Source organism: Opisthocomus hoazin, chromosome 6 (assembly GCF_030867145.1).
Source record: "Opisthocomus hoazin isolate bOpiHoa1 chromosome 6, bOpiHoa1.hap1, whole genome shotgun sequence".
NCBI lineage: Eukaryota > Metazoa > Chordata > Aves > Opisthocomiformes > Opisthocomidae > Opisthocomus > Opisthocomus hoazin.
The window spans coordinates 6,156,401-6,181,702 of NC_134419.1; the positions used below are offsets into that span (position 1 = coordinate 6,156,401).

General features: G+C 43.0%; 1 protein-coding gene across 3 annotated transcripts in view; it reads left to right on the forward strand.

The window, feature by feature from the left end:
• The first annotated feature begins 5,400 nt into the window (after positions 1-5,400).
• The window catches only part of USP24 (ubiquitin specific peptidase 24), a 67,047-nt gene continuing 47,145 nt past the window's right edge, over positions 5,401-25,302 (forward strand). For 2 of the 3 annotated variants that reach the window (XM_075424426.1, XM_075424428.1), the window contains exons 1-7: positions 5,401-5,754; positions 20,222-20,387; positions 21,370-21,437; positions 22,758-22,901; positions 23,423-23,545; positions 24,422-24,457; positions 25,048-25,113. In XM_075424426.1, coding sequence (XP_075280541.1) covers positions 5,461-5,754; positions 20,222-20,387; positions 21,370-21,437; positions 22,758-22,901; positions 23,423-23,545; positions 24,422-24,457; positions 25,048-25,113 — 897 coding nt within the window. In that variant the 5' untranslated portion in view covers positions 5,401-5,460. The remainder of the gene's footprint in view (positions 5,755-20,221; positions 20,388-21,369; positions 21,438-22,757; positions 22,902-23,422; positions 23,546-24,421; positions 24,458-25,047; positions 25,114-25,302) is intronic. The other variant, XM_075424427.1, reaches the window with a different exon arrangement.

Here is a 25,302-nt window from a genome sequence, read left to right on the forward strand (position 1 = left end):
TTTTAAAGTTCAGCCCTAGCTTTCACGTTCCACAAACAAGCTTGTGAAGCTTGTTTCAGGAAGAACGAACAACCCCCTTGCAATTGTTTCATTTTCCAGCCCAGAGCTGTGGAGCTGTGTTGTGAGACCCATGAGAGGCTCCGAGTCGGGGAGCTGGAAACAAACCCGTACAGTCAAGCAGAGCGGGCAGATCTGCTCAGCCCCTGGAGTCAGCTGTTCTCTCCTTTCAGTTGTGTTTCCCTTAACATACTGTTCCACTCTTTTCACGCTCATGTCATGCTGCTTCCATTCAAGGGAAACAGTATGAAACCTCATTTTTGTATTCAGGAGACCAGCGGGTACTCAGCTTCTGCTGTAGAAAAAACGGTCATGGTTCAGCTCCTGTTCCCTTTGGATGCTAGAATAACAACGGAGACAGACTTGCTGGAGGAAGCACACCAACACCACGAGATCTGTTGACCTTTCTTCTTTCCCTTTCAGCCTCACTATGGTTTGTAGCAGTTGTAAAAATTAATACATGTTGAGGAGCTAATGATACCCCTCCATCCCCCTATAAGGCTTGTTAGACACCCGTCTTAAAAGCACTGTATTAGAGCTAAATGTTGTAATTATGATTAATAGTGTACATGAATCCCAGCTTGAAACCAAGGTAAACAGCCTCTTCGCAAATCACTGCTGACAGCAGGCTTTGCCTTGGTGGTTACCCCAGCACAAACCTCCTTTCTAGACAGCCAAAAGCTGTGAAGGCAGCAAAAATTCCAAGCATAGACAAAGTCTAAAAGTATATTGCATGAATCTGTCAGCTGGTGCTCATGAATAGACTCACACACTTCTTCTGTCTGCTAAAATCTTTGGTTTGTGTCAAGCTGCATAGCTACCTGAGGAGTCAAATGCATTTTCTTATCTGTCCGTGGCAACTGCACTTCTCAGGGAGTTTACATAGTCCTTCACTACACAAATGCTTTTAACCCCTCTGCTAAAGGCAACTAAACACGATTCATCAATATCTACATATCATAAATGTGATTTGCAATAATTCAGGGGGATTTGCACTAACTGTTCCCTGAGAAGCTGTCTTAAATCCCACCTATTACATTTAGCTATAAATGAAGCTGAAGCAGGAAACTGGGAGGGACTGGGTGTGACAAGGAATAAAAGGAAGGAATGAAAGATACAGTCATTCCAGAAAACCTAACTTAGCTCTTCACAACACTATACAAAAGCTAGTTTCTATGATATCTCAGACACTCCTTCTCCAGGTAGTAAAGAGTTCCTTTGCCCAACAGCCAGCTACACAAGAAACCAAGAAGTTCCTTGTCCATCCAAACCATAAAATTATGGAAACTTTTGTAAACGTGTTCTTCTTGTCTGTGCTTGGCATGTTTAGGGGTACAGAGATGGGATATTTCTCATCAGACAGTTACCTCCTAGTCTCCACTGGGTGAGGAGATTTCCTGCAAGACAATGCCATTTGCTTTGCTGCCTCTTTGCAAGCCTACAAATAAAAACATTTACCCTGCGGCCTGTGGAGAGTGTTTCTGTTCCTCTGGTAGACAGGACAGAAGCCTATTCTTACCATCATGAGATCCAACTATATTAGCCGCTTAACCCCAAACCACAAATATCAGTAAGAAAATCAGTAAGAAGATCAGTTCTTCCCTTCCAAACGAAGGAGCTGGGTTTCATAGACTCACACACATTCCTCATTCATTCAACAACTGCAAAGGAAATTTCTTATAGCTACTGTAACTCCAGTTTTCATACAACTCCTTCTGTGTTTATTTTCCATATAGTGGTGGAGCCCTGTAATTAAATTTTGTCCTGATTTCCCATATTTAGTCATTATTTATAAAAGATTTATGAACACTAAGTTTTAGCTCGTACTAAGCTTCCCTTGGTAACATATTCCTATAGTACTTCTAACACAATATGAGAAAGATGCTCCTTTATCCTCAGTAAAACACACACGTGAAATTGAAGACTTGGTGGCAACATAAACTTTAAATTCCCTTCTATCAAAGTCCCTAAGTATGTATGTAATAGTCGTGGCTGGGAAGGTACAACAAAGAGGGAAACAAAATCGGGGTGGCAAAGGATGTTTTCCAGTTACATCTGAGATTTTGGTTGGAATTCCCCAACAGCTGTAAACAACAAGTTCAACAAGCCTGAGAGTCACCTCTTAGTTTGGCTGCATGTGTATGTTCCACCAGAACAATACAGCTGCTTCCCTTTGAGGGAAAATGCTGCATTCACTGTTTAAATAGTGAGAGCGCTGTAAACACAGGACTGGCTTTAAAACAGGCTTATGAAGACAGCATAAAAGCACTTTCAGTTAAAAAGACAAATGAACCAAACACTCCTACTGCAACATCTCTGCAGAAATCATTGCAATTCTCCATCAAACTCTATTTTTAGGCCACCTGGCAACACCATGGTCAACCCGAGCAGCCAGGTTCGATGTCACAGCATGACCACTTACCAGAAGAGTAGTTTCTGTTCCAAAATGTCTCTTTTCTGTAACATAGGGGTTCCTCATGCCCAGGTATGCTTTGGGATACACAACTGATGCATTCCGTAGCAAGTAACTACCTTCCATAAAGTAGCACGATCAAATAACTAGTAAACACGTGTCATATCAAACTGGCAACTACATAGGCACAAACTCCAAGTTATCCAAAGGGAGATTTTGATGATATTTGCTCCCTCCTTCAATTTCTTTCCTTCCCTTGTCTCCTTGCACCTCCCAGTGCCCCATCAGGAAAGACTCACTCACTGCTCTTCTTGTTCTCAGTTAGACAAGTTTGCTGTGCTTCTCCCTGCAACTTTTCTTGAACTGACCATGCACGAAAAACATTTGCAAACTGGGACTTCCAGGCTGAGTGACTTCTAGAAGAAGACGCGCCCATTCCTTCACTAAGCTGGAATGTGCGATCTTGTCCTTTAAGTAGTCTCAAGAGAGACGCTGTCAGTGAAGTCTGTAAAAACTAATTTTAGGACCACTACACCTCATTGTCAGTTATGTGGAGCTGCTGTGTCCAAGTGTTACGCTTACACATTGGTAAATTCAAACTGCCTTCAAACTTCCTTCAGCACAGCTGGACTATAGACTATATGTAACTTAATGGTAAAGCATTCTCTTCTTTCTTAGTCACCTGGGATTACAATCAGTTCCTCCATTATTTTTGGTATGTTTTCATTAGTTAGCTCAGCACCAATTTACAGGAACACTTCCTTGAAATAAAACTGAAAGCAATCATGACATCTAATAAAAGATATTACTTTTTCCTACAAACTTTTCTTCCATTAGTAGGGGAAAATGATGCCAACTGACTTCATCAGGCTGTGAGGATTAAACCATTACTTATAATATGCTTCAAAAATGAGAAAGTGTAATTTAAATGTTGGTCACGTGAGCAAGCAGTGAGTCAATATTCAGCGCATTAACTGAATGCATTTGAAGTGCTGGCATTTTTCTGAAGCCTGCCAAGCTGGAGCCATAACAGTTTCTTTTATAACCGGAGATCAGCATAAATGAAAGACCTTCCTTAGATCCAGCAGCTGAAGTTCAGAGTCATACGCTCATTACCTCCATTCCACTGAATGTCAGCCTATGGGAAAAGTATCAGACATGAATGAGCAAGACAAAGGAGTCATGATTACTGAGGAAGAACTTCTTCCCTCTGAGGGTGACAGAGCACTGGAACAGGCTGCCCAGGGAGGTTGTGGAGTCTCCTTCTCTGGAGATATTCAAGACCCGCCTGGACAAGGTCCTGTGCAGCCTGCTGTAGGTGACCCTGCTTCGGCAGTAGGGTTGGACTAGATGACCCACAGAGGTCCCTTCCAACCCCGAACATTCTGGGTGATTCTGATTCTGTATGATTACCTTTTCGGTCAGTATACAAGGAATACGAGACCACTGGTGGCATACTGCAATCTAAAAATTAATCCCAAACCCTGCCAGCCCAACAGACTGATCCATCAGTTTGTCGCTTTCTACAGCCAAACTCAGGAGCAGACACAGAGCTCTGAAAGTTCCTGTAGGTTAGACATCTAAATATTGTCGGTATTCCCTAGACCTTGAAGTTTCCTTTACACTGAATGCGATTTGTACCTAAGACTTCAGACAGCTGTTTCCAGATTCCTAACCCCAGCACTTTCAGTGACACCAGCCATCATCAAAACAGTTTGCCAGAAAAAACAAGCCTCCAAAGACAAACCTATACATGCAGACACCTGCACTGGCCTTCACATTTTTTTCATGCTGCCTCCTTCCTTCTCTTCTCTGAACACAGAGAAGATGGTGTTAAAACAAAGTGATAAATTTTGCCTGGGAGATTGCCGGGAGATCCAGATCTACTGACTTTGGTGCAGTACCAGAGTTTGCTAAATGTGTGTGAGAAATATAGACAATTTATTTTCTGCTTTGGGCACCAGCAATTTTAAATATTTTTTTTTTTTGCTGATTGCACCGTTTTGTTTTGTATGAATTTGCATCTCCGTTTGCTATATTACACGTTTAAAGAACACATTTCTGCAGAGAAACGACCTGGAAGCTGGCAGCACGCTCAGCCTGGGGTCAGACAGCAGCTTCTCGCTGTTCCCCTCCGAATCCCATTCTCCGCCCGGGCAGGCCCAAAACGCCGCCGCTCGCCGCCTCCCTTCCGGGACCGGCTCTCCAGCTGCCACCCACAGACAGGGCCGCAGCCTTCGGCGGGGGTCAGGCCTTCGTTCCTCCTTCGAGCCGACCCTCATCACCTCAGAGCAGGACGCCTGGCCGAGCCGCTCCCTCCCTGCCCACCGGCCCCCACCGGGCGCGCCAGCCCCTGCCCGCTTTCCCGCCTCGCCCGCCCCGGGCCTGTCGGGTGTTTCGCGGTGAAAGCCCAGCCACCGCCTCTCCCGCCGTGCCCCTGCGGGACTCGTTCACTGGTAACTGAAGGAGGAACTACCGGCAGCGGGCGGGGGACCGGCCCCGCAGCCCAGGCCCGGCAGCTCGGCGGAGCCCACCCGCTGAGGCAGCGCCAGGCCGCAGCGAGGCCCGGCCCTCAGGCCTGGCTCCAGTTGCCCTGGCGACGCCGCTCCCCCTCACGTGACCCTGGCCGGCCACGCCCGCCCGCTCCCGTCGCTATGGCGACGGCCTCTCCCTCGCATTCCTCCCCCCACACACCTCTGCCAGTCCATTCATGCTCGGGCTGAGCCTCCCCCGTCACGTGACGCGGGCTTGGCGTGCGCTGCCTCAGCCGGGCTTCGCCCGCCGCTTCCGGGCTGAGGGCGGGGCGGAGGGGGCGCGTGTGTGAGGGCGCGCGCGGGGGGGGGCGGGGGCGGCCGCCGCGGCGGCGGCTCTGAGGGGAGAGGCGCTCCCGTCAACATGGCGGCGCGCGGGGCGGGCAGCGCCTGAGCCCGGCGCCCCTCGGTTCGCGGCCCCCCCCCTCCCCCCCCCCGGGCCCCGGCCCCGGCGCGGCCATGGAGAGCGAGGAGGAGCAGCACATGACCACGCTGCTCTGCATGGGCTTCTCGGACGCGGCCGCCATCCGCAAGGCCCTGCGCTTGGCCAAGAACGACATCAACGAGGCCGTGGCGCTGCTCACCAACGAGCGGCCCGGCCTCCACTACGGCGGCTACGAGCCGATGGAGAGCGGGCAGGGCCCGCCGGGCGGGCACGGCTCCCCCGCCGGCGGGCAGGGCAGCCGCGACGGGGACGGCGGTGGCGGAGGCTTCGACCCGCCGCCCGCCTACCACGAAGTGGTGGAGACCGAGGTGAGCTGCGGCCTGCCCCGGGGACGGCCTCCTGTCAGCGCCGGGCGGGTGGAGGCTCCCCGGCGGCCTCCCCGCTGCGGGGGTCCCGGCCGGCGGGCGGGGGTCCGGCGGGAGGGTGTCCCCGGGGGAGGACCCCCACCCCACCCCGGGGGCTTCTCCCCGAGCGCCCTGCCGCCTCGCCGTCCCTCGCCGCCGGGCACTGCGCGCCGCGGCTCTGCCTTGCGGTGGCTGCGAGGTGGAGAGCGCCCGGGCTTTTCCTTGGCATTCGAGGAATGTGTGGCTACCGTGGGACTGGGGATTTTTTTTCCTTCCCCTCTTCTGCCTTCTTGCGTAATCCGAGGGACTACTGACTGTGTAGTGGGTTTTTTAAACGTTTGCGCAATGTGAAGGAAAGTGCAGTCTGGGTATTACATCGCATACAATTTTATTTGGATAAGCTAAGCATAAATTCAGAAACAGAAATGCAGCGAGCTTAAATATTTTCAAAACAAAGGCTTTAACTCATAACGTAAATTACAGTTGTGTTCTAAAATGAGCCTGAAGTAGAAGTGCCGGAGAGCGTCAGTCTTTCCCGGTTTCTTTCCTTCCTCCTTGTCTGCCTTTTTCTCTTCTCTCTTCCATCCTCTTCCAGAACTCTGAACTCCTCAGCCAGCAGGTACGCTCATAGCACTTTCCCTGGCGCCTGCAACACTCTCATAGCACTCACCTGTAAAGCCTTCTCCTCCTCCAGGTCTTTTTTCCAAAACTTCTCAGAGGGCTCATATGAGAAGAGCTAATTAATAGTGTCCAGATTATGGAACCCGAGGGGATGAGAACAGAGCAACAGCCCTGCTGTGCGGTACCAAAGAGCCACCTTGCGTAGTCTCTGTCTTGAGAAGTGGCCAGTGGCAGATGCCTAAGCACGTGAATAAAACCAGGGAAACTCACGTACCCTCGCAGGCTTCAGCGAAGAGTATCCTGGGGATTTCCTGCGCTGGAAGTGTTACATCTTTGTGTCTATGTGTGTATGTATCCATAAAAATGTATGTGGCGAATACATGCACGTGTTTTGTACGTAGCTACACTTGCACAGGTCATCCGTGTCCATACTCTCAAGTATATTGAAGTCCAGTCTTGCAGAACAAAGATGCGTGATCCTGTTCATTGAACTAACTGGGTTAGATCCTTAGCTCATCTAAAATGATGATGTGTGCTTGTGGAGTGAGGTGATCTGTGGGACGGCGTGTGCTGTGCAGAAGAGGAGCTGCTGTTTGAGTTCACTGGTTGAAGCTATAGGGAACTGGTTTCTAGCTTTAGCTTTGAAGGGTTGGGAGTGAATGAGAGTTCTGCTAATTTGCATTCAGATCTCTGTAGCCATCAAGAGAGTGGACTTTCCTGTCAGATGTAGTTATGGTAGGGACAGTCTGGGTTGTCAGTGTAACATTTCAAGAGAAGCTGTCAATGTAAACGTCAGAGAAACACTTTTTTTTCCCCCTCCTGTTCCTGTTACAAATGACACTTCTGACAACCCTCACTAAGAAGATTTTTTTTTTCCCCTGTTATTTCAGCTTCTATGTCAAATCAAACTTACTTGCACTTCACTTTCATTTGCTGCTCATGTTCTTGTTTGCTTTGACGTGTGTTCTTGTTAACCCACAGAAGGGAAACCAAAACATGTGCACATAGGCAAATGACTGCAAGTCCACAAAGTAGGTGCTTCAGAAGGATTGAAGTGTCTTGCTCTGTGAAACTTTATATAAATTCGGACCTCGATTTAGTAATTGGACTCATTTGCATATAAGCATCAGTCAGTTCCTGCACATGTAAGCAGAACAGTATCTTTGTAATATAAATTATACCTGTAAAAATCTGAAGACTTGTGGTTGTTGCCTGTGCTTGTGCAATATTGCAGTACAACCTAGCAGCTTTTGACATATATTTTATAAAAGAGGGGAAAATTACATATGATCAGTTCTTGGGTTTTTTGGTTCTTCAAATGTAGAGCTACATTTAATAAATTCCAGCTATTACTTAGGTGGTTAATCAATAAGTAGTTTTCCATTCAGCACAAGCTCATGGCATACGAAGCTGCACAGAAAGCCATTGCACAAATAGCTATATTATTCATTGTAGTCATGTACATTGTGTTGAAACATATTGTACTCCATACGCGCGTGTGGTAATTCAGATGTTATTTCTGGTTTTCTTCCTCTCGGTGTCCTCTTTCTAACAGCTCAGAGTCTATTCCTCCTTCTCATCATAATACCAGTTTTAACTTTTACTTAGTGGAGGGGTAGTAGTGTGGTTTTTGTTTTGATTTTTGGATTTTATATATCAATAATATACATATGACTCAAGAGCATAATTATTAGAAGGTTTTCCTTTAAAAAAAATTTTTGGTCTAGTAATCATCATTAACAAAAATTAGAATTAGATTTTTTTAAATTTAAAAATAACAAGAAAGCTTTAGTCATTCTCCAAGATGTGTGTGTAACAGGTCTGTACTTTGTATTTACATTCTTTTTTTGGCTGAGTACAGTTTACTATGCGTATAAGAATAGATTTATGAATGATTAAACACTTTACATTTTCCCTAATCAGTAATGAATCCATTACGTTTGCATATGCTTGTTTTCTACTACATAATGTTAGAATCTGTTCAGTAAGCATGTTGATCAAAGAAAGGCTTGTCTGTTGGTTTTGAGAGTAGCGCAGCAGCCAGATACATACCATACTAGTGAAAACATGGCTTCTTTAGATAAGATAGTAAAACCAGTGTGAATCCTCTTTCAGTGGTCTGGACTGCTGGTCTTCATGGCTATCTGGAAGTGTTACAGAAGCCTAAATTTGGAATAACTTGCCTGGAAGCAACACAGCTGCTGTGAGCTAGCCCAACACATGCTCTGTGCTTTATATGTGAGACTTGGGATGAAGACATAGAGAAATTCATTTTCACAAGGGCTGAAACTTCAGTTTCAGCAGTTTAATGTCTTCCAAAGAGTGTACAGTTGATTCAGTTTTGCGTTAATAGCTGTGGTGTGCCGCTGGAGTTGATGCTGTTAGCGTGACCATGCTTAAGTCATTAGAAGAAAAAGGGCAGACAAATTTGGAAATACAAAGGTGGCTTCACATTCGTTTGTGCAGTCTTCCTGAAATATCGGGAAGTTCAACTTTAGGTTCACAGCCGGTTTGAAGTTTTGCCCTGTGTAGTGCCAAACCACTTCGATAGGCTGAGAGCACCAGCTTTTACAAGAGGTAACTTTGCCTGTTTGACAGAACTGCTATGTTTATGTCAGTCAGCTGAAGTAAATCTAAGTGCATTTTGGCAAGAATCTGGGATTTCTGTGTTTACTCCTTAGGCACATTTTTGTGGTGTGATTCTTTGCGGGGGGACTGGGGAGGTGGAGGGGTGGTATTCTGATCTTTTCATACGACTGGCAGATAAGCTGTTTTATGAACTGCCACTAAATCCTTATAATTTAAAACAAGACTATAAGTGAATGTGATGACAGTGTCTGTCAGCGTGTCCATGAATTGCTGTGAGTGCCGACTTCCATGAGTTGGGGGGGAAATAGGGTGGAGAAGAGCAGGGCAAATGAATGTGGGATTGTGACCAGAGAACCTAAAATCGCAGTAAGGGGTAGGAACCCACTTACACTGGAAGTAGTGAACAACGGTTTGTATAACCTTTACTAAAATGATCTTGGTTTGTTTTTAAACAGCTTCTAAGAGTCATTACTGTGACCTTTTGGGTGAATTGTGATTAACGGATTGTATTACCTTCTAGCTATTCCTGCCTCCTGTAGCATGTGCTTTTTTTTATTTTTATTTTTTTTTCTTTTTTTAATTGGACTGGGTCAAAAGCTCGTATACGCCAGATCTTACTAGATACAGTTTATTATAAAACTTGCCCGCAATTGCTTTTGAGATGCTGTTTGATTTCAAGAGAAGGGGGTTTTGTAAAAGAAACAGCCCAGCGACTGTAGTGAGTAACAGTGCCAGGAACATTCTCGCTAGTCATGCTGCAGAACTGTTCTGTTCAAAACCCCATCTCTCCTCATTATTAGAGCTCAGTTCTGCCTCAGAAGCGCTGTGTCACGGTGGGTGTGTAACTTGACTTCTGTTTTAGCTTTGAGTGTGTAAAATGAGGGTAATGGTGCATGCGTTATTAAAAGTACCACGAATGGTAGGGTTGTGAAGTTCTTTGATCATTGAATGGAAGGAGCTGTGTTTATTTAAGGACAAAAAAAGGTATTTAGCCTTCAAGAGAATGAGATTAATTTCACGCTACAGTTTTATAAATTTAAAGTTAGTCTCCTGTTTCCTGAGCAGTGTTGAGCTTCGCAAAAGTGAATATTTCTGGCATTCTCTCATGTGGAAGTTTTACAGTGTGGCTTGTCTAGGAATTGGCCTTGTAAAACAATTAAGCAATCAAATAAAGCACTGTGGTGGATTCTGGCATTGAGTCCCTGGCTGGATGCCATCAGAATGTCAAGTGGAATTATTATTTTAGCACTCCTGGTTTTTGGCATCGCTCTTTTGAAAAATTAGTGGCCATGTTGTAGAACCTCTGTTTAGCTTCTGGTGATGTTGATACTTTCTTGGATTTTTGAAAGAGAATACTCTGATTTTCATTCTTTATATGACACAGACTATTAGAGATGCTACATGATGTTAGGGAAAATAGGGGTAAAAGTGAGAGGTGTAGTTGGTCAATTTTAAATGTAAGCTTTATTTCTAATAACTTATAAACTCCTTATTGTGTAATGTGGTTGTTAGAATAATCTTCTGATTGAGACTAGCACTTTCCAATTACTGGTTCATCAGCGCAGGTGATGCCTGTGGGGTCAGTGGAGGTAGGAGACAGCTCTGGATCACCAGCTTCTCAGCTGGGCAGGAAGTGTCTTTGATGTAATGTTCTCTGGAGGCATTTTCTGGTCATCTTCCCAGTTTACAATGCTGTTCTGTGGCAGCTGTCTAATAAGGAAGTGAAATACTGAGGAAGAATGAGAATAAAAACAAATTAGCCAGTGTTAGAGGTTAATTCCAGCAAATCGTTTGGATTGCTTTTGGATTAAGGAACAGTAGCTCTTTATATGAGGAGGGCAAAGATGGAAAGGAAGTGCCTGTTTCTTTTGTAAGCTTTTATTTTGAAAAAAACACAGATTTGTCCTGCCATAGGAATAGTCTTTGGTATGTATGCTTCATGGGCCGAATTAAAAGAAATTTTAAAAAGCCAACATGCTCAATGTTTCTTGCTACTTGATCTTCCTGCTCACTACTTTACTGCAGTTCTGACTTCAATTGTTCTGATACCTCTCAAGAGGCATTTAAAGATTTTTTTTTTTTGTATTAGTTAACCACAGTTTTGTAATGATGCATCGTGGAACTTGAATTCTAAATATTTCAGCTGCTTTGTCAGTTCTAGTTTCTGTCTCACTGTACACCAGTATGCATCCTTAGAACAGAAGTATAGATATGTATTTAGCAGTGTTATTGAACTGGTCCTTCCACAGCCTGACCTTTGGTCCCTAAAATGTTATAATGTATACTTTATCTAGTGTTTCTGCGGCACTTCTAGTAATGCCTGGTGTTTTGGCAGAGGAAGATAGAAGTATCAACTTAAGTACTGAAATGCTAAACATTTGTGATTCATTGTTTTATTGTATTAAAGCACAATTTTTATCTGATATCACACAAAGTTATTTTGAGTTATTTGGAAATAAGCGTGGCTTTTGTGCTTGTGAAGACTCAAGGGCTGGAAGGAATAATGGTATCAACTCAGAGTCTGGCTGTTTGTAGTTATGCTCATGGAATAAAGTTTTTCACTATATCCACAGACAATACTGAAAACACATGCAAGATAAGTGTGTTTTCCTTGGTTCCTTATGAATGGCATTCTTAACAGTGTTTTCCATGACCTCTCCCTAGCCTACAACTAGTTAGCAAACTTTAAAATACTTTGCCAAAAATGGTTGTAACAAATCTGTCACAGATTCCACTAAATACTATGGTAATAGTAGTGTGAAAGGGCAAAAGTATTCATCTTCTTTGAGTTTAATGAATCTTTAAATTCAAATGTGATTTGAGAGGCTCAATTATTTTGTTTTGCTGTAGTGCTGAGTACTGTATTTATCTCTAAACAACTAGACAAATACATTGGGGAATATTGCTTAGTAACATTGCATCATCATGCTGGAAATCAGGGAGACCAGTACAAGCAATGTTTTTTAGAAAATCGTATTTGATCTGCAGCTTTACTAAGAAGGGTTTAGTCTAACTACACAGTCTCTGTAATGCACTTGTACTACTCTGTTAAGTGTCCAAAACTTTCTGTGAGAACACCCACTAAACAAATCAGAATTTTCTTTGGACATCTTTATGGTGAGGTGAGAGTCCAAATCAGCTTCTGTTAGGTGGAGTCTGTAACACAGGATTTATTTTCCTTTAATGATAGACTAATATCATTCCTTTATATTAACATGATGAAAAATTAATATTTTTTCTTAAGACTACATTTGCTTGTGTAAAGTAGTGCATGGTGAAAATTTGAACTAAAGACCTTAATTTGTATGCAAAAAGAATCCCTGTATCACCCCAATGAGCTTACTTTCTCTTAGCAGAACATAAAGGACAAAAAGCATTCCTATCTATTGCTGTACTCACAAATTTTGCGTACGGATTTTTTCCTGTGGATGAAAATGCAGAAGCAAGATGCTATATCTGTTTAGGACTTAAAACAGTTGAAAACTGTACTATACTTCACAAATAAATGTCAGTTCATCAGTAAAACATTTAGGAAATCACAGTGAGTTTTGTTATTGCCAAATAAAAATGTAATATGGAAATTCCATGTATGACACCATTTTCTGAGGCTTACTAATATTGTCATGTTCATAAAAGGATACCGAGCTTGCTGTTAGCAGTGTGGGTTAAATGAGTTTGATCTGATGGCAAGAACAGGCAACTGGGAAGTATGCTTCGATTTTTGTCCCACGTCAGCCGCTTAACATGAGTTTAAAGAAGTTCTTTAAGCTCTTGGAGCACCAGTTTATAAAAAGCAATAAGGTTACAGGTACGAAAATGTAACAATTTTTTTAACCATGCAATACCTCATGCTCAGTGTGTTCAAGCGTAAGTGCAAGGTGGTAGCTTTGATTTATTTGAAAGCCTTTTCATTCTTACCCCTGGGTTTCACTTCTAGGTAACAGAATATCCTCCTTTTAGGAGTTAATTAAAAGAAAAAAGAATTGACATCAGGAGAAAAGCTGCTTTAATCAGTAGTCTGGCAGGTAGAGGGACTGTCAAGTCATGACTTCAGGATTCATAGCTTCTTCCACAAACTGATGGGTGTGACAGATCAGAGAACAGACAAATGCTCTGTCTGTTTTTATGGGTATTTAATGTATTTCTCCTACCTTGCCTCCACCTGAGCATCTTGTGGTACCTTGCAAACACTGGTGAATGGTGCATCAGCATGCTGTGTCAGAGGGAAGTATCACTGTTGACGCTTTACAGCTGGGGATGCTGAAGCATTGAAAAATTTATTTCCTCACTATTGCTTAGTATGTCTGTGATACAAACTGGAAGGTGGACGTAAACTTTTGGATTCTAATTCTGGCTTTAAGCATTTTTTTCATTACTGGTTTTCAAAGCAATTAAGTTTGGTTCTGTTTATAGGTACATAGTAACAAAATATGATTTTTTTTCCCAACAATACAGTGAATCATCAAAAATCTGTATTCTTGGCTATAAAATGGTGGTGGTTTTGTGAAAGTCACTTTAGAGAGGCATGAGGGTGAATGGAACTGCTTGGTTTGTTTGTATCTTGGAACGTCTGATCCTGTTGCTTGTTGACAGAAACACAACTTTGGGGTTCTGATTCATAAGTTGCACTAAATTCGAGAGCAGATAATGTGACTTAGCTCTGATGATAATGAATTCTGTTGGTGGCCTTCTATCAAAATCAAATTAACATTTAAATTGTAATTTAACTGTAATTTCATTACCAAGACTAACAATTAGCATCAAAAACACTTTCTTAAACTCCATGTTACTTTATGTAAAGTCACCAGTGTGGTAAACATCAGTGGCTTTAGTTAAACAGTGTTTGATGAGTTAATTGGCTGAATACTGCAGGAATACATTTTGAAGCTTTGAACTGTGACCTTTTGGCAATTAAAGTTAATTTATATTCCACTTTTTGCATGAGGGCTTATCCTTGTTCTGTGTTAGTCTTCCATGACAGGTTTTATACTACAGACTTACGCAATGCTTTATTGATCAGATATTTAACAATTTTTGTTTATTCTGCCTTGCAAACATCTCTGGGAGGTGCCAGGTCCCCAGAGTGAGAATCTTGAATCCGTGCTTGAGACTGCTGATGTGAGGATTTTTCTCTTGGGAGTCCGTGTGTGTGTATTTGGACATAACTGCATTTTCACACCTTGAAAATAAGCCAAACAAGTCAAGTAATGCCGTTAGATTGGAGGGATCTTTAGGGCTTGTGTGTAATAACAGCTATATCAGAAGGCATGGAAAATGATGTTAAAGGCTTGCCAGCAAATGTTTTCTGGTCTCAAATTTTCAGCTGCAGAATGGAGAATTGTCATGAGATGTGTGATGTGCACCATAATTTCCTAGCTCAGAAAACAGATGATTCTTACAGACCCTTAAACAGTTTCTTTGGGTGACCCATTGGCTGCCAGGAATAGGTTCTTTGCTTTTTACTATTCTATTGTTGGAGAATATCCCTACAAATCCTGAACATGTCTGGTGCCAGTCCAGTGTTAAGTCGGTTCAGCCAGAAGCGCATAGTCCTGCTTATGGTCATCAGCTGGCAGACCCCATTCTTAAGTTGTCTATTTGAGGGGAGGGGTTGAGTTTCTATGTATATGTAAAAAACCCAAGTATGTAATTCCCAAAAAAAGAAACACAGAAAACAACATTTTTGGAGGGTGATGTGGCCTTGTGTACTATTTTCATTTATAGCATAGTCTTTCTTTAAAAGCTTTTATTTCACCTCTGGACCTCTGTCAGTAGATTCTGAAGCACCAATTCCTGGCTCCTCAGTTACAAAGCGTTAATTGTGGCTGCCTGTTCCGAGCTGTGATGTGTTACAGTTGTGAATGTCAACAGAGCAATTAAGTTTTCCAGCCTGTGTCGGTCAGTGAGCCAGCTTCACGTGCTACAGGAGTGTAGCTGACATTGCACCTTGCTACCACAGCTGCTAGCTGCTGTTAGTAAATCGCTCACTTGAAAGAGATGTACACAAATCAGTTTCAAAATTGGATGGTGAACAGTTTGGGGTGGGTTTTTTTTTTGTATGGAAAGGCACTAATTGTGAAAGAGCAGCAAATGTCTTTAAGGAAGCTGTTACTCGTATTGGATATGTTGTAAGAAACAAGACTCGGTCTGCAGTAATATAAATGAACATAGCAGTAATCACCAAGAAATGCAGCATATTAAGTTTGTTAATGATTTAAAGGGGATTTTGAGTTTTTAAACTACCTGGACATTTATTTGAGACTGTTGCAGATTGCACAGTAGCTGTGAAGCTAATTGTATCTAATAGGTTCTAAAATAAAGATGAAACTCTGCCCAGAAAGTATCAAGTTTAAGTAGCACAAAACTGACAAGCAGGAAGACTTGTTGTCTCTAATTAGTGGAATGAGCCAAAGATGTGTTCCTTTAGTGCGAATAGTTCCCATTGTTATTAGGGCAATATTCCCAGTACCGCACCCCTTATTACTTCTTGTGTAAAAATCCCTCTTTTCACTACATTGTTGGTTGACTCAATCCAGGGATAGGCCAGATGTGTCCTTAGCACAATCTACGATGATGTCCTTACTTGGGGCAGGTGAGTGTACAGTGAAGAGTGTGTGTTGTTTCACTCTTTCCTTATGAATTTCCATAATATTACAGACACTGGCAATCACTTATGTGGAAAGAGGTAAATAAAGAGCAACGTTGTTTATATGCAGATGGGAAGCAGAACAACAGGTGGGGTTTATCAGCAACAGTTGAAAGTCTGCACTGCTATTAGACTGCACCTCTTAAACTGGTGTTAGTAATTGATATTTTTATTTAACATGGATGCTTTCCTCCAGGGAATGGAGCAACCGTAGTTCAGTTGCTGTAATCATTTGTTGAAGTGTTGCTTTCCTTTGCTACAAGTCTAGGCTGAACTGAAATGTGGGACTTAACAATTGGGTGTTTATATTATGCTCAGTCTACCTTTATTAGACTAATTGTTGTATCCTGTACTGTTACTGTAAGGGCTTTCTTTGTAACTGCACATTTATTTTCTGCAGGAAACGGGTTTGTGTTCTGGGTCGGTGTCCTTTACAAAAGCTGTAAACTTACCTGTTGTTTATTTAATGAATACAAGAGGATATTTCCTAGAAAACTTTTGCTTTTAAATGTTTTCAGTGTCTTTTCGTTTAGACTTGAAGTATTTAATCAGGGCATGATTTGCTAGATGTGCATTACGTTAGACTTCCATGCACAGTACTGAATCGGACAAAGGCAGTTTCAGAAGTTCATGTTCAGGTCTGTTAAAGTACACCTTCTCATAATGACAAACTTAGGACTAAATGTTTGGTAGAGGATTCGGGGAAGGTGGCACCTTACTTCCCGAACACCGATGTGTTTTTTTTCTGAGCACTATTTTATGTTGCATTTCTGTAAATTTTACTGCTGCTCTCTAGAACCTGTGAGGAAGTCCAGCCACTGTGTGCTGTCGTCACCTGCACCAGGGGTCTTTAAAGGATAAGCTCTATACAATTGCTGTTTCCTTGGCTTCATATTTTTGAATCATTATGAAAGTGAATATGACACATTTACTTTTTGATGAACAGGTCTAATCCTGCAAGTAGCAATTGCAGTGAGAGAGCTGGAAGGACACATGTCTGCATACATTGATTTCATTCTTTGTATCCCATGTCCTCCTGAGTTCAGTTCTTTCTTTAGATTTATTACTTTCTATTTGTTCCATTCACTTTCCTGATACTGGTGGGTTTGGTTCTTTTATTCTTGAATGTGTTTCCTGCTTGTCCTTCCTCCCTACATGTCCCTGGCTTCTCTCTCAGGGGATCTTGTTATCATCACTGCACTTGTGTTTTGCTCTGTCGCTGAGAGTTGCTCCTGGCTGCTGCCAGGCCTGATCCGGACATTCTGTCCTTTCTCCTTCTTGAGTTGTCTGCTCTTGTGAAGCCAGAGAAAATCAGTCCATGTGAACTCTTTGACACAAAGGGTAGCCAGCATCTATGTGAGGTTAAAAAATAAACAAAATAAATGGATAACTTGTCTACTCTTTCATTTGGCAGTACTGAGGCAGTTACCTCGTATGGCACTTCACAAGAACATGGGGCTCAGTCTGTGTCCTGCCTGTACACAGAAGTAACTGCTGGTCAGTGGCTCTAGCAAGGAAACCTGTAAAGCTGAGCTGCAGGCATCTGCTTGCTTTTTCCCATTTGCCTTCCAGAGCGTTTTCCAGTAACTCTTTTTGACTTCAGGAGAAGGACAATTGTAGTTTCCTTGTTGGACAACTGTATTTGAGATGTACATTTTTTCTTTAGATAGGTAGCTAGTAAAATAAAAAAAGTCTTCATGTACTGGGTGAGTGTCTTGTCTTTCTTAATGTGATGGGGTGAGAGGGTGATGAAATTGGCCTCACTTAGAATGAACCATTCCATATTCTACAGCAGTTGTTGAACAGAGGATTAATATGCAGCTCTGGGAAGATCAAGGTTTGTACTCTACAGTCTCAACGGGGACTGGAAGCACTTATCACTTGGCTCTAGGATCTGATATGGTAAGGAACAAGATTTGCCACCTAACTAGGCAATTAGTTAGCAATTAGTTATGTAAACATTGTAGTTATCACCTACATGAAATACATAAAAGTGTGTAATCCCTTCAATTCAAATTGAAAGATGAAGTTCTACTTTGGAAAACACAAGCAGCCTCAGGGTTTTCGAGAATTTGACATGCTTGCAAAGAGTTAGAATGTACCCTCAGCAAGTTTGCTGATGACACCAAACTGGGAGGTGTGGTAGACACACCAGAAGGCTGTGCTGCCATTCAGCGTGACCTGGATAGGCTGGAAAGCTGGGCAGAGAGGAACCTGATGAGGTTCAACAAGGGCAAGTGCAGGGTCCTGCACCTGGGGAGGAACAACCCCATGCACCAGTACAGGCTTGGGACAGACCTGCTGGAGAGCAGCTCTGCGGAGAGGGACCTGGATGTCCTGGTGGACGACAGGTTAACCATGAGCCAGCAGTGTGCCCTGGCTGCCAAGAAAGCCAATGGGATCCTGGGGTGGATCAAGAAGAGTGTGGCCAGCAGGACGAGGGAGGTTCTCCTTCCCCTCTACACTGCCCTGGTGAGGCCCCATCTGGAGTACTGTGTCCAGTTCTGGGCTCCCCAGTTCAAGAAAGATCTCCTCTCTCCTGGAGGACAGGAGAGGTGCCCGAGGACTGGAGAAAGGCCAATGTCACTCCAATCTTCAAAAAGGGCAAGAAGGAGGACCCAGGGAACTACAGGCCGGTCAGCCTCACCTCCATCCCGGGTAAGGTGATGGAGCAGCTTATCCTGGAGGCCATCATGAAGCAAGTGGAAGAAAAGAAGGTTATCGGGAGTAGTCAGCATGGATTCACCAAGGGGAAATCATGCCTGACCAATCTGATAGCTTTCTACGATGACATGACTGGCTGGGTAGACGAAGGGAGAGCCGTGGATGTTGTCTACCTTGACTTCAGCAAGGCTTTCGACACAGTCTCCCATGATATCCTCCTAGGGAAGCTGAGGAAGTGTGGGCTGGATGAGTGGTCGGTGAAGTGGATAGAGAACTGGCTGAATGGCAGAACTCAGAGGGTTGTCATCAGCGGCGCTGAGTCTAGTTGGAGGCTGGTGACAAGTGGTGTCCCTCAGGGGTCAGTACTGGGCCCAGTCTTGTTTAACTTCTTCATCAACGACCTGGATGAAGAGTTAGAATGTACCCTCAGCAAGTTTGCTGATGACACCAAACTGGGAGGTGTGGTAGATACACCAGAAGGCTGTGCTGCCATTCAGCGTGACCTGGATAGGCTGGAAAGCTGGGCAGAGAGGAACCTGATGAGGTTCAACAAGGGCAAGTGCAGGGTCCTGCACCTGGGGAGGAACAACCCCATGCACCAGTACAGGCTTGGGGTGGACCTGCTGGAGAGCAGCTCTGCGGAGAGGGACCTGGGTGTCCTGGTGGACGACAGGTTAACCATGAGCCAGCAGTGTGCCCTGGCTGCCAAGAAAGCCAATGGGATCCTGGGGTGGATCAAGAAGAGTGTGGCCAGCAGGACGAGGGAGGTTCTCCTTCCCCTCTACACTGCCCTGGTGAGGCCTCATCTGGAGTACTGTGTCCAGTTCTGGGCTCCCCAGTTCAAGAAGGATGAAGAGCTACTGGAGAGAGTCCAGCGGAGGGCTACAAGGATGGTGAGGGGACTGGAGCATCTCCCCTACGAGGGGAGGTTGAGGGAACTGGGCTTGTTCAGCCTGAAGAAGAGAAGGCTGCGAGGGGACCTTATAAATGCCTACAAATATCTGAAGGGTGGGTGTCAGGAGGATGGGGCCAAGCTCTTTTCAATGGTGCCCAGTGACAGGACAAGGGGCAATGGGCACAAACTGAGGCACAGGAAGTTCCGTCTGAACATGAGGAAGAACTTCTTCCCTCTGAGGGTGACGGAGCACTGGAACAGGCTGCCCAGGGAGGTTGTGGAGTCTCCTTCTCTGGAGATATTCAAGACCCGCCTGGACAAGGTCCTGTGCAGCCTGCTGTAGGTGACCCTGCTTCGGCAGGGGGGTTGGACTAGATGACCCACAGAGGTCCCTTCCAACCCCTACTATTCTGTGATTCTGTCTATGGATCATCACTCTAAAGATGAAGAGCTACTGGAGAGAGTCCAGCGGAGGGCTACAAGGATGATGAGGGGACTGGAGCATTTCTCCTACGAGGAAAGGCTGAGGGAGCTGGGCTTGTTCAGCCTGAAGAAGAGAAGGCTGAGAGGGGACCTTAGAAATGCTTATAAATATCTGAAGGGTGGGTGTCAGGAGGATGGGGCCAAGCTCTTTTCAGTTGTGCCCAGTGACAGGACAAGGGGCAATGGGCACAAACTGAAGCAGAGGAAGTTCCGTCTGAACATGAGGAAGAACTTCTTCCCTCTGAGGGTGACGGAGCCCTGGCCCAGGCTGCCCAGGGAGGTTGTGGAGTCTCCTTCTCTGGAGATATTCAAGACCCGCCTGGACAAGGTCCTGTGCAGCCTGCTGTAGGTGACCCTGCTTCAGCAGGAGGGTTGGACTAGATGACCCACAGAGGTGCCTTCCAACCCCTACTATTCTGTGATTCTGTGATTCTGTAATAAGCACAGCCGCTTTTTCTGAAGCTACTCAATCTTTTAAAGTGTCTAGAAGAGAGATAAGAATTGTTTCACTTGAACTTCCTTTTCATTCACAGAAAAGTGATGAAAATGGGAATTGCTCTGGTGAAGGTATTGAGTTTCCAACAACTAACTTGTATGAGCTGGAGAGCAGAGTTTTAACAGATCACTGGTCCATACCCTATAAGCGGGAGGAGTCTCTAGGCAAGTGCCTCATTGCATCCACCTACCTAGCAAGACTAGGTAAGTTCTCTTTCTACACCTTGAAAGATTATCTGTTCAAAGGGTTTCATAGACAGTATGGTTGGCGGTTACGTTTTTTGCGTTCATCTTGCAGCTGTTTATTTAGCACCCTGCAGAATGATCGCATCTCTGTGGAAGTGGTTCACAATGAACTATTCTACCCAATGCTGTAAAAAGAATGTTGATCTCTTTTTTTTTTTTCTTCTCTAAAGTAATTTGTTTACTTCAGCTTTTTTAAAAAGTGGAGCACATGTTTCTTTATGTTCTAATGATTGTAGGAATTACTGTTTTTCAGAGCTGAATTACTGACTCTTTTTTTCATTGTGCTGGTTATTTTCCATTCGTAAAAACAAGCTGTCATCTAAATCCATGCTGTACCACGCTTGTATAACTGGTTGTTTTTCCCTAGTGAAGTGCTTATATTGCATTAGCCCTGAATTTGACTTTTCTGTATTCAGTACTTTGGCTGGGGTGAAGAGTGTTATGGAGGCATCATGCCCAACAACTGGTATATAATAGGAGTGCAAGATAGTTTTTCTATCATGCCTAATGGCAGACTAAAAGGAGGTTATAATCTGTTGAAGAATGGAAGTTGTTAGGTTGTTCTGGTTTGCTTCTTTGTTTTGAGCTTGTGTTAGAAGAATGTACTTAGATTTGGTTTTGGCTGGAGGCTGTGAAGCATCAGAAATTATCTAAAGTTAGTATAAATTATAAACTTCGAAGGGATAAACACAGTGCTAATAATGCTTGAAGAAGCTGTAAAAGATGGAACATTCGGAAACTTCTTATTTCTGAATGGCAAGTTCTCTTGACTTACGCTTTTTTGTGGCTGAAATAGCATACTAGTTGTGAGTGAACAGCAGCAAATTTATTACTGCTGGTTTTGGTTGGTGTTCCCAGAAACTTGCAATGAGCTCCCTGATGTAATCTTAAAAAGTGTATTTTTAAAATACTTTTAAAAAGCACTCTCCTTTCTGTAAAGGTATTTCTGATTCTGATGAGAATTGCAAGAGATTTATGGACAGATGCATGCCTGAAGCATTTAAAAAGGTAAGTAGGTACAGTGGACCAATTCAGTGTTTCTTTGCATTGTTCACAGTTGGAAGGTAGTGTTTTGTAATCCAGACTTCAGAAACTATGGTAACTAGTGAGTATGTTCTTAAATTAAAATCATAGTCAGATTGTTTTCCTGGATTAGAAGCATGCATAGACTGAGATTAAAATCATACAAAGTCCCAGTTCTGCAATTCTGGTCAATGCTGCCACATCGCTTTTCTCTTTTTTCTCCCCTTCCCCCCCCACTTTTTCTTCTTTCTTAAATGAAGAACTCTATAGTAATTAGTGGAGCCTAAAGACAGGTTTAAAGACCCTTGGATACAGCCATTAATGGCAAGTTCAGAATCAAATTTCCTTTAACTCTGTTCTTTCTGCTGCTGCTTTGGAGAGTTGCTGAATTCTTTCTTACTTCTTTGCATGAGCTGTTAGAATTTCTTTCGTCTCGGTGCTTTATGCTGAGCATTTTAATCTTAAAATACAGAGAATATATTTAAGGAATATAGAAATTTAAGGGGAAAATTATTTTTCCATTTGGCTATTAGAGTAATAACTTTACATACAGTGTTTTTAAATCCCTTGGTATTATTTGCGTATTAAATAAACAGTGTAGAGTGCTCCTCCAGAAGGATAATCTGTAGAAATCTTAGGTTCAGAATGTGTTGAATTACAATTTGCTGAAATACTTGCAAGAAACTCTCGATTCTTAAAATGGTACGAAAAGTTATTCTGTTTAAGGTATTAAGCTTTTTAACTGATTATGTTCAGACATAGCTAGTAGAAATTTGCAGATGGAAGCTTAATGTCCTTTATAAACAACCACATCAGACCAGATTTAAAGAACATGTTTCAGTAGGTGGGAAAGCAGCATTAAATACTTCTGTCTTCATGGTACATGTTCTTTGTTTTCCAGTAGAAGCTGCTCAAAAAGTGTGAATTGTTACATGGTTATTACAGCTGAATCAGTGCAGCTTTGTGACACACCTACTTGAAGATTTAGTATTTGTGCGTTCAATCTGCAAACAAATTAGTTTCATATTGGTTGTTCTTTGCAATGTTTACAGTCTTTACTAGTGCATGGAAACGGAAAACAGTTTGATACATTTTATTTTCTGTTATAAACTGATTTAAGGTGTTCAATGAAATTACAGATTTAATTAACTCTTCAGCCAGTAGTGCAGGAAGAGCATGTGAAAAACATACCAGACAGTGATTAGTACACTCTAAGGAAACATTTGCTCTGAAAACAGTCTCAGGGCTTGATAAATTTCTCCTGTTTTGTGATTGTGCTCAAACTTACTTTTTTTTTCCCCGAAGCTGTTGACTTCCAGTGCTGTTCACAAATGGGGAACCGAGATCCATGAAGGAATATACAACATGCTTATGTTGCTAGTGGACCTGGTTGCAGAAAGAGTGAAACAAGATCCTATTCCAGTGGGCCTGCTTGGTGTACTCACAATGGTATTTGACTCTCTGATGCAGTTTCTAATATTGGGGTATTTGATATTTCATACTTATGCTGCTGATGCTTTTTCTACCTATTTAAGTTGTAGTGTATTGTCTTACAATCTGCAGCCATTGCGTGCTGCAGAGTTTTAACATCCGGTATACAATTCATGAAGGAGTGAGTGCTGTTCAAAACTTCTGAAAACTAGTGCTTTAAAAAAGAAAACCAACATATCTGCTGTCATTTCACTGTTTATTTTTTGGAAATGGTACTTCAGGTTCTTCTCCCCCTTTATACAGTTATCTGGTTCACATGGGTATTGGATGTTGTCTACGTAGAATGCGAGCTTCAGAATGCTTTTATACAAGGAGAACTGAGAGGCAGGAGCAGGGGTCTTCTGTTAAACTTTATTTTTTGCTAGCTCTTTAACTGTCAACCAGGAGAATGCTCAACTCAAAAAGTAAAATATTATCAAGATAAGTTTTGAGACTGGCATAAGGCTTGTTTGTTCATTGCCGTGGGCTTTTCTTTCAAGGCATTTAACCCCGACAATGAGTATCATTTCAAGAATCGAATGAAGGTGTGCCAGAGAAACTGGGCAGAAGTCTTCGGGGAAGGGAACATGCATGCTGTCTCGCCCATAGCCACTTTTCAGAAGGTGAGCATGGTCATGCCCTAAAACCTATTTTTAGGGTAGATGTGTTTGTTTCAGAAAAGATTGTTTGATTAGTAAGTATTTGTAACACAAGAAACCTTAAATCTGTCACCAAGAGTTACAGCAAATAGCTCTTCAGTGTATGTTGGTCTGTAGAAATGAATTTCTCCTCTCAAATTGGTCCAGCTCTCTGTCAGAGGCTGGATTTAGAAACTGGTGTACTTTCCTGTCTGAATCACAACAATCAGACGGGTAGATCTGTTGTATCGAAGGACTGACATCTGTTTGGCTGTTGAGTGTGAAATGACCAGGATAACTCTTAGTGTACAGTTCTAGCAGAGAATTCGTGCTTTTCTGATAGTCAAGGATAGGATATCTTGAAGTCAGACACACTGGCAAAGGAGGCAGTTTTTGAGGCTTGTGCTGTCTTGTCACAGTTGTTCCAGATGGGTGGGTCTAAAAAAGCATCGGTGGAGTTGATCTCTCCTTCAGGAAACAAGTTTGTGGCCATAAAAAGAAAATTCTACGTCTGCTGCTTTGGGCAATGTTCTTTAGTAATGTTCCACACTGATAATGTGCTATAAATATAGTTGCTTGTGAGTCAGCAGCCACAGTGCATACTGTTGCCACAGCACATGGTCAGTGATGTCATGCAGAGTCCAAGAAAGGACGATGCTAATGAGAACCTCCCAGAGCTCCAGCTACTTTCTTAGTAAAGAAGCTGTTATAAACATTGCTGTTGTATTTGAAATAACAGTGCATGCATTTAGGGTGTAGGTTAACGTGCTGAATGTGTCTGTCCAAATCTCTGTTTCAGAAGACAAATGTTTATCATTGACTGTTACAGCTACTAATTTGTTAATATTTTAATTATTCAAGGAACCTCATGGGTGGCTGGTGGATCTGGTAAACAGGGTAGGTAAATGCAAACGAAGCAGAATTGCTATTTGTCACTCGAATTCTTTGTGCTTCAGAGGTAATTTCTTCTTCCCCCTTCCCTATGATCTGTTTTTCCACTATTCACTTTTGTGACAACCACAAAACAAAACCCAGTTTAAGATTTTACTCCTACCTAAATGTAGGGAAGGAGCCCTGCTAAATGAACCGTGTTCAGTTGCTGCCTTCTCCCTTGAGCACCTTTACCTTAACATGATAGCTATGACTAGAGGAGGCTGAGAGCTCAGCTTAGGCTGTGGTTCTGTTTCCCAGTCAAACGTGCTAGGCCAGTTAGCTGTTGCTATATGTGGTCTAGCTTTCTTCCCTATATCCATTTTTACCTCAGACAGTTTCTAGATTGTTGTTTAAACTGCTACCAGGTAGAACTGCATTCCCCAGTGTGCCCCTGAATTCTCATGAAAACATAAAGTTTATGTTGAATGTGATGTTCCATGGTAAAGATACTTGTTGTCATCCCAGAAACTCTCAACGGAGCATTTTCTATAATAGTTTATTTAAAAGATATAATACTGTAGTTCATTAACATCATACTGATTATTTTGTTTCAGTTTGCGGAGTTGGGTGGATTTTCAGCAATTCAGTCCAAACTCAATTCAGAAGATATTGAACTTGGGGTAAGTTCATCTTGAGACTTCTCCCTTTCCATTACACACTTTATGTAGAACCAGTAGTGTCCCTTTTGGCACTGCTCTTACCTTTGCTTTGGTACCAGAGCAAAATTCCCACAGAGCCCTGGAGAAGTGCTGTCAGGTCAAATGAGGTTGTGCGTAAGAATCCTGACTGAAGAGTTTTTGAGACATCAC